The 10,160-nt window shown below is 36.2% G+C and overlaps 1 protein-coding gene across 2 annotated transcripts; it reads left to right on the plus strand.

The window, feature by feature from the left end:
* The first annotated feature begins 4,253 nt into the window (after positions 1-4,253).
* Positions 4,254-8,179, plus strand: LOC110744638 (putative disease resistance RPP13-like protein 1). Of its 2 annotated transcripts, XM_088249202.1 has the most exons (2): positions 4,254-6,158; positions 6,225-8,179. In XM_088249202.1, the coding sequence occupies exons 1-2, from the start codon at positions 4,254-4,256 to the stop codon at positions 8,118-8,120; spliced, it is 3,801 nt and encodes a 1,266-aa protein (XP_088105328.1). In that variant the 3' UTR covers positions 8,121-8,179. The 2 variants fall into 2 exon arrangements, with proteins under 2 accessions (XP_088105328.1, XP_088105327.1); XM_088249201.1 differs by having other exon boundaries at positions 4,254-8,179.
* Positions 8,180-10,160: the final 1,981 nt, after the last annotated feature.

Raw genomic sequence — 10,160 nt, forward strand, 5'->3', positions numbered from 1 at the left:
GTACATTTGAGCTAGTTTAAATTGTATTCGATGCCTATAGATAATCTTTGAGCTCAAGTTGTAAGTTTTTATCATTCACCAGGGCCACACTCATCACGCTCCAGATCTTCTGTTCCAATTTTGTCTTTCTCCTCCCTGTCTCCTATCTAACTTTTTGACATGTGTCTTCTCACTTAACCCTAACCTTATTTTTAATTTTATTAAAGTTTAACACTGTTAGGTTAGGTTTAAGTGAAAAGAAAATCTGGACTCCCATTCATTGGGAGAGGGACTTTTAATGGGTTCATGCCATTAATTAGTCTTTGGACTTTCCCAAGTACTACATGTATGTTATTAATGTTGCGCTACGTTACAAATGTATATTGTCTTAGTATCAACAGGTGATCCTTGGTTGAGGAGAGAGATCATTCAGCAATTATAAAATTTTATAACTGAATTAAGCTTGTTTAAGCTTTGTTTATCATCTCTCTCCTTTTCTCTGTTTTTAAATCTCATTCATGTTATGATTGGAGTAGTGCTGTATTTTAGATTCCTTTCATGTAATGTTACGATGTTTATTCAATGTTTTGCAGGGGTAGGGGGGAGTCATTTCCTTTTCTTTTCTTTTTTCCAAACTTTTGTTTTTTGGTTTTTAACTTTTTAATTAAGGGAGCTCTACATTTGGCTTTTCCTCTTCAATTTTTTTTTTAACCTGTAGCCCATCACCTTATTTTTCTATAAATAAAATGTTAAAGGGTTAAAGTAATTTTCTAGAAAGTCTTTTTATCTACTCACCTTGGTAACCTACAATTTTATTATGCACTATTTAATTTTCTTTTTATTTCAAGAAAACAAGTTGACTTTTTGAGAAGTTCTACTTTATCTTTAGGGGTTCTTATCTAGGAATGACAATGAATCGTATTGTGTCGTGTCCGGATCATATACATGTCAAGAATACTCAATCCAAATCCGACCTATTTAATAAACGTGTTGGGTTGAGCCGCTAATTTTCTGTGCGGGTTTCGAGTTGTGTATTGGATTGACCTGATAAGTGGTAGACTATTAGTAACTAGCAAGGTAAATATGTAGACCAAAAACAAAAAATGTAGAGAAGGAGATGATAATTCAAAGAATTTTTTCATGATCACAATAATGTGAGAATTGGTTATGATGCACGAAGATACATGTGTAAATTGCTAAAGACAAATAAAAAAAGAACTAAAAATACAACAAAGACCCACATCTCAAATTCACAAGGTCATCAAAAAAAAAAAAAAAAACTGAATTTTTATAATTTAATCAAGTTATTTTTAAAAAATATGAAATAGTGATTACATTTTGCCTCTCTCTCTCTCTCTATATATGAAGATTGAGAAAGAGAAATAAAAAAAATTAGAAAAATGAAGAAAAATGAAAATTATATGATTAATGAAGAAAAATGAGAAAGAGAAATAAAAAATTGTATGACTAATGAAAATTATTAACTGCTGTAAGGAAGCTTCAAATTTCTTGGCAAATTAAATATTGTTTTTAAACTTTTCATGCTAATGCTATAAAATTTGTATCCATACTCATTAGAAAGTATTTGTCTCGTGAGGGGGAAAATGTTTTATTATTATTTTTTTATACACGTGGGTATTATGGAGACTTGAACTTAGGACCACTTGGAAGCATGGGCATTTCTAGCCTATGGCAGGCTCATGCCCGGCCCAAATTTTTGTTAAAAAATTCTTACCTACACTACACTACACTACATATGTCCCCCACTTAAATTAAGCATATACAAACCTGTACAAACCATTTTTTTCTCTCTCTCTCTCTCCCTCTCTTTTTTTTTTTTTTTTCCTTCTCTCATCTATCATCTCTCTTTTTTCATTATTTTCCTTCTATCTTCACTCCTCTCTCTCTTTCTTTTTTCTTCCTATTCCTTCTCTCTTTTAGTTAAAAAATATTACTTACACTACTTATGATATTTTTTTTTTGTCTCACACAAACCCCAAGCCCGCCTATAATTTTTTTTGTCTCGCACAAAGACAATTGTTTCAGAAATTTCAGAAATTTCAGAAATTAGTTTTTGTATTTGTAGATATAGATGCATTTGAGAGTAGGCCGGCTCATTACGTCACCCTCACTAAGTGTATCTTTTTATGTTTATTAATGAAATTCACTTATACAGTCGAGTTTAGTATATAAGTTTTCCCCGATCGGCTTTCGAATCCTAGAACCGCCACTGCTTGGAAGCACGTCAAAGGAGCATGCTAAATGCCTTATTCAATCCAACTAACACCTCATTGTTGGAAAAATGCCTTTCATAATATCACAAATGCCTCTAGTTGATAAAAATATTAAGAAAGAAAAGAATTGATTAAGTGAGGATTATATAATAAATTGACAATCTTATGAATAAATAAAATTTGAAAACAAGGAAAAAAAGAAAAAGAAGAAGATAACATTAGTTACACTGTTAAGCAAGAAAAACACAACCAAATTCTATATAAAGAGAATTTCACAGTAAAAGAAAGTCAATATAGGTTGGGATATAGAGTTATTTACACTAACACTCTCTCAAGTTTTTGACTTTTCACAAAACCCCCTAACATTTCAGAAATTACACGAACACCCTCCGATCTAATGTTTAAATTGTTTTTATAAAATCCTTTTTTTTTTAATTGTTCATCCAAAACTTGATGGTTTCATTTAAAAAAAATGTGTGCAAATGACTAAATCAACCTCAATAAATGTATGTGCAATTTAATCTCAAAGGCTAACTTTGTCATTTTGAGAATTTTTATATATAAAATCATCAATATTTGGATGAAAAATCAAAGAAAAGAGGTTTTGTAAAAACAATTTAAAACCTAATTAGGAGGTGTTCGTGTAATTTCCAAAACCGCAGAGAGTGTTGTCAAAAATCCGAAATCTGAGAGGGGTGTTAGTGTAAATAACTCTTGGGATATATATAAAGCAAAAAACTTTTATTGTTAATTTTTTAATAACTAAAATTTGCCCTCACTTAAAAAAAATTCAAAACACAACTACTTTATTTTAAAATGACAAATACATAGAACAATATACATATTTAAAATAAGAAAGAAAATAGGTTAAACGTCCAAGAAAAAACTTAATCTGATTTCTGTTATTTTGCTTTATTTCTTAGGGTTGTTATTATACTGAACTGATCACAACTTATGTCCTTTTAAAGTCACAACAAATGCTAACTTGGTAGTCTTTTTGCAGGCTCCCATCTGATTCTTTCGCATCTCCACTCAACTCACACACTTTAATCCTTCGCTACCTTGCACCCCCTCTAGGGTCAATGTTTACGTTGACCACTAGTCTTACTAGTCAACAATTTCTATTATTTATCTCAAGGGCAATATAGACATAAATTAAAAAATAAAAAAAATAAAGAAAGAGATGAACGTCAATTGACCTAAGTGGATGATACAAAAATATCCGGTTAAATCTGATAATATTTGAATTGTCTGGGCTTGATTCTAAAAGTTTCTTTTGTAAATAACTCTTGATATTTCATGCTTCTTCCAGGGTTTGTGATTACGATTAAAATGAATGAAGCAAAGTAACGTCACCTTCTTTGTTCTTTCTCTTTTTCTTTTTTTAGGTAAAGTTGTTTTTTATTTTATTTTTCTTTTTCTTTTGCTTTACTTCATTAGCAAGGGGAAGTAAAGTCCTCGTAACACCGAACAAAAATTAGCATCTCTCATGCAAATTGCTCCTATTCAAACCTTGGAATCATTATCGGATAGACTCATCCATAAGCCAAATAGGGGACTCTTCCAGCTTGAGTGCAAGTGGTCCCATGTTGTCTTCTTTAGTAAGACGTTAGCTACTAGTCAAGTTCCTGCTTGTGAAAATATAATCGCACAACTTGACATAAATATATAAATAAATATTCGGCTCGAGGTTGTGGATCTGCTTTGGCTTAGGTAGTGAGAGTAGCCAGTCTCCACTAAAACTTTTATATATAAATAAAAAAGAAATAAAAGAGAAAGTCCTATCTAATTCTATATCGTTTCAGACTATAGTGCTTTATTGGCCGTGTGGTCGGTCAACCCACAAATCTTATTGGTCGTACGCATTAGTTGATATGAAACTATAATAACACAAATTGAAATAAACAAACATAAAAACAATAATACAGTACTTAGTGTTTCTTTGTTTTCATCCTTACCTGTATTTCCAATATAAAAAAGCTTTCATACTTCCAGACCTGTGTTGCTTTGCATCACCCGAATCTTTTGCAGACCAGAGAGATGGCTGGAGCTTTGATCGGAGAGGCTTTTATCTCTGGTTCCATCCAGGTGTTGTGTGACAGAATTACTTCACGCGAGTTCATCGACTTATTTCGGCAGAAGAAATTGGATCAACCTCTCCTCATGAAACTGAAGGTGACACTGTTGACCTTGAACGCAGTGCTCAATGATGCAGAGGAGAAGCAAATAGAGAACCCGGCTGTGAGAGAGTGGCTTAACGAGCTCAAGCATGCTGTCTTTGATGCGGAGGACTTACTGGATGAGATCAACTATGAAGCTTTGCGATGCAAGCTCGAAGGTGAAGGTCAAATCGACAATTTAACCAATAAGGTGTGGAACTTCCTATCTACTTCTCATAACCATTTTTATCAGAGCATGAATGTTAAGATACAAGAGTTATTACAAAGATTAGAAGACTTTGTACAGTTGAAAAGTGCCCTTGGTCTGAGGGAAGATGTTGGGAGGAAGGTTTCACAAAAAACTCCAACAACTTCCTTGGTTCATGAACCTTGTGTGTATGGTAGAGATGAAGTCAAAGAAAATTTGTCAAAATTGTTGTTATCCGATGACGCAAGTAAGGATGATGTGGCTGTGATTACCATTGTTGGAATGGGTGGAGTCGGCAAGACAACCCTTGCTCGAATGCTTTACAATGACCATAAGGTGGAAGAACATTTTACACTTAAAGCTTGGGCTTGTGTTTCAGAAGACTATGATGCTATTAGGGTAACTAAAACTCTTCTTGAGTCAGTCACCTTAAAGCCTTGTACAACGACAGATCTGAATTTGCTTCAAGTTCAACTAAGAGAACAACTGAAGGGAAGAAAATTTTTATTTGTGTTGGATGACATATGGAATGAGAAATATACTGATTGGAAGTGCCTCCAAACTCCTTTTACTTCAGGGGCAAGGGGAAGTAAAGTCATTGTAACAACAAGGAACAAAAATGTAGCATCAAAAATGCAAAATGTTCCTATTCAATCCCTGGAACCATTATCCCATGAAGATTGCTGGTTGTTACTTGCAAAACATTCTTTTGGAAATGAAAACTCTAGTGCACATCCAAACTTGGAAGAAATTGGCAAGCAAATTGCACGCAAGTGCAATGGGTTGCCTTTAGCTGCACAAACACTTGGCGGTGTGTTACGGTGCAAACTAGATTTCGAGGCATGGAACAGAGTATTAAATAGTAGCATTTGGGAGTTACCTTACGAGAAAAGTGATATTCTTCCCGCTCTAGGATTGAGTTACCATTATCTTCCAGCCAAGTTAAAACGATGCTTTGTTTATTGTTCAATTTTTCAAAAGGACTATGAATTCAATATAGAAGATGTGGTTTTTCTTTGGATGGGAGAAGGTTTAATTCACCAAGTTGAGGATGGAAAAAGCCTCGAAGAGGTTGCTAAGGAACATTTTGATGAATTGTTATCCCGATCTTTGTTTCAACCGTCGGGGAAATCAAGTTTCACAATGCATGATCTCATCAGTGACTTAGCTATGTTCATGGCTAAGGGATTTTTTTCCAGGTTGGACGTGAGAGAATCACATGAAATAGAAAGAGTTCGCTATTTGTCATATGCAAGGGAAGAATTTGATGTTGCTCATAAATTTGACCCATTAAAGGGAGCTAAGTGTTTGCGGACCTTCTTGCCTACCTCTTTGAATCCATACGAAAAGTGTTATCTAAGTAAACAGGTTCTACAAGTTTTGTTGCCATCACTAAGATGTTTACGGGTCTTATCATTGTCACGTTATAAGAATGTCACTGTATTACCTGATTCTATTGAAAATCTCATTCACTTGCGATACTTGGATCTCTCCTATACTGCACTTGAAAGGTTACCTGATGTTCTTTGCGGTCTTTACAATTTGCAGACGTTACTATTGTCACATTGTTCCTCTCTTGTCGAATTGCCTACATATATGAGAAAATTGATAAATTTACAGAAATTAATGTTAACAGGTTGCAAGTCTCTTACTAAATTGCCCGTAGATATGAGAAAATTGATTAATTTGCATCATCTTGATGTCAGTGGAACTAAGATTGTAGAGATGCCAGTGCAAATGGGTAGACTAAAAAGTTTGAGAACATTGGCTGCTTTTGTAGTTGGGAAATCTACTGGGCCGAGCATTGGAGAATTGAGGGAGCTCCCACAGCTTCGAGGAAAGCTTTCAATATTGAAACTGCAAAATGTAGTTGATGCTAGGGATGCCTTGCAAGGCAATTTGAAGGATAAGAAAGATCTAAAAGAGTTAAAGTTGAAATGGAGTGATGAGGATGCAGATGATTCCCTAAAGGAGAAAGATGTACTTGACAAGCTCCAACCTTGCGTGAATTTGGAGAAACTAACTATTAGATCCTATGGTGGAACCCAGTTCCCTAATTGGTTAGGAGACTCGTCCTTCTCTAACATACAAGTCATGTGTCTCAAAGATTGTAGTTACTGTTGGTTGATGCCACCAATTGGGCGGCTACCTGCTCTCAAGAAGCTCAAGATAAAAAGGATGAAACTTGTTAAGACGATTGGTGTTGAGTTCTATGGAAGAAATGAAGGTTCCCCAATTCAGCCATTTCAATCTCTGGAGAAGCTGCATTTTGGGGAAATGGCAGAGTGGGAGGAATGGGTACCAAGTGGAAGTGGAAGTGGAGGTGAATATGGTCCAGACTTTCCTCGTCTCCAGGAGCTGATTCTAAAAGATTGTCCGAAGCTTAGAGGAAGCTTGCCCTTGGCTTGTCATATGCCTTGCTTGAAGAAGCTTTGGGTGACTGGGTGTGGGGTTTTACATGATCAAAGGGCCACCACCACTACTACTTCTAGTTTTAAAATGGACTCCTACAAATCTCTTGAAGAATTGTTTATCGGTGATGTATACGAAACAGGTCTGTTACCATTCCCAGAGATACTATTGCCCAACCTCAATCGTCTTCAACATTTGAGTCTCTGTGATTGTCCAAACCTGTTGTCGTTCCCTGAAGATGGTCTACCCACTACGCTGGCATCGCTTGAGATAGTCAATTGTAGGAGATTAGAATTCCTACCTCATCAGATGATGGCCAAGTTGACCTCGCTAGACAATTTGCAGATATATTATAGCTGTGATTCAATGAGGTCCTTTCCGTTGGGCATTTTTCCCAAATTGACGTCGCTTTACATTTGGGAGTGTGAGAATCTGGAATCCCTTTCCGTTGAAGAAGGAGTTGTTGAGAATCTCAGTCATCTCAGAACTTTGTATATCACAGGCTGTCCAAAGTTGGTGTGTTTTCCGGGAGAATTGCCCGCTCCCAACTTGAATGACTTTACAGTCCGTGAATGCCAGAATTTGCAGTCATTGCCCGAACGCATTCACACCCTCACAGGTCTTCAACATTTGGGGATAAGGGGTCTTCCAAATCTTGAGTCATTTGCAGAAGATGGGGGTTTGCCTCCCAATCTCCGAGTTTTTCGCCTTGAGAATTGTGAGAGACTGAGGCCTTCATCAGTGGGAGAGTACTGGGGTTTGCAAGGACTCGTCTCCCTTGAAGAATTTAGCATTGGTGGTAGGGGAAGTGGGGATATCTTGGAGACGTTGCTTCTGGAACAGCTGCTCCCTACTACTCTTCGCACTCTCCGCATCTGGGGACTTTCAAGTATGAAATCTTTGGATGGTAAGGGACTTGGACACCTCACTTCTCTTCAAAGCCTACATATTAGTGGGTGTGACAGTATCCAATTCCTGCCAGAAGAGGGTTTGCCTCCATCTCTTTCTTTCCTGAGAATCTCCCAATGTTCTGCCCTGGAGAAAAGGTATCAGAATAAGGCTGGAGAAGATTGGGCCAAGATATCTCACATTCCTTGCATCAGGATAAATGATGAGGTCACTATATGATATGAGCTCTCAACTCTCTCTCACACAGACGAAGTACTGTTTTTGGATATTTCACTCTCAACTCTGAAATCAAAGTCAGGTATGTACTTCAAATCATTCCTTGAGCTGCAAAGTTCTATTCAATGAGACTTAAGATATTGTATGTATACTTGCAGACTTGAGAAGTTTTCCCATTTTTGGAGGTCAAAGCAACGTGTGAAGGCAACCATGAATGATCTCAGAGTCGATGCTGATGGTGTAATCATAGATGTCATCTTAGCTGCTTACTTCACTGTAAACACCTTTCTCTGCTTTCTTCTGTAAGGGTCTGCACAGATTAATTTTTTAGCGAGATTTAATGTGGCTCAGTTTTTTTTGTTGCTTGTTCATTTAGAATCCTATTACCTTCAATTTTTTTTTATTCCAATTTGGATTGGTGGGATCAGACCAAGCAGATTCATACATTACATGCGTTACGGCATCAGCATTTCAGACAGAAAATTGGCCTTGAATTGCTGCTGTGCCACAAGGCACGACCATGGAAATAATGAAAAAAGAAAAAGTAAACGCCTGTATATGATTCTTTAGATTAATGGTAGTTTTCATATCAGCTGGGACCTTTATGACTGTACGATGTAAGTAATTATTCTCGTATTGTTTTACTACTGTTAAAAGGAGAAAGCCACACAGAATAAAAAACTACGGATGGGAGCCATCTTATTTCATACAATTTTTCTAAAGTGTGCATTCATCCCATTCTTCTTCAACAACAGGGGAATTTATACTTGTCGCATGGTTCAAAGGATATTGATCCCAAGGATATCATCAAGAAGGATATTGTTTTTAAACTTTTCATGCTAATGCTATAAAAATTCATATCCATACTTATTAGAGAGTAATTGTTTTGTCACGGGGATTATTATTATTATTATTTTTACACATGTGGATATTATGGGGACTTGAACTCAAGATTACTTGGAAGCATATCAAGAGGCACGTTAAATGCCTTATTCAATCTAATTAAAACCCTATTGTTGGGAAAATGCCTTTCATAATATCACAAATGCCTCCAGTTGATAAAAATATTAAGAAAGAAAATAATTTATTAAGTGCGGATTATATAATAAATTGACAATCTTATGAATAAATAAAATTTGAAAACAGGGGAAAAAAAAGAAGATAACATTAGGTACACTGTTAAGCCAAAAACACACAACCAAATTCTATATAAAGAGAATTTGGCAGTAAAAGAAAGCCAATATAGGCTAAGATATAGGGCTGGTTTGGGGTTGCTTAACTTAAAAAATAAGCAGCTTTAAAAAAAAGTTTTGAAGATTTGGGTGTTTGGTAAAACAAAAATAAGCTGCTTATTTAATAAGTTGCTGTCATTCAAAGCTGAAAAACAGAAGCAGGTGGGAGCTGCTTCTGAAAACTGCTGCGAGGAGAAGCATGCGGAAGGTTTAATGAAATTTTCATATTACCCATATTGCCCTTATTTGTTTCAAACAATTACAGACTTTTATCCTCGTTATCCCGGTTCGAGCCTCCCAGTAGTTGTTCCTCTTGGATTTTTTGTAGTTGTTTTGTTTTCTCTCTGCAACTTGCTCACCTCATCCTCTCTCTGCAACTTTTTCCCTTCCTCAATCCCTCAAAGCTACAAACTCAACCCAAAACCCCACCAACCCAGCTTCCTATTTTACAAACCTAGAAGATCTGCGACTTGGAAGGGAATGAAGATATGCAACTTTGATGGGGAAAATAAAGAGAGATCGGAAGGGAGAGAGAGACAAGGATAGAGAACTAGGGAGAGAAAGCAACTGTGTGAAATCACAGCAAAAACAAGTTTTGTCTTGAATATTTTGGATGAGGAAGATGACGAAAGAAAAAAAAAGGGGGGGGGGGGGGTGGGAAGGAAGAAGAAAGGAGAGAAGAGGGAGAGGGAAAAAAAAAATTGGGGCCCGTGAAGGAAGAAGAAAAGAGAAAGCAGAGGAGGGAGAAAGAAGAAAAAAAGGGGAATGGAGCCTGGAAAGGAAGAAGAAAGGAAGAAACAGAGGAAAAAAA

Source organism: Prunus avium, chromosome 2 (assembly GCF_965620075.1).
Source record: "Prunus avium chromosome 2, drPruAviu1.hap1.1, whole genome shotgun sequence".
Classification (NCBI taxonomy): Eukaryota; Viridiplantae; Streptophyta; class Magnoliopsida; order Rosales; family Rosaceae; genus Prunus; species Prunus avium.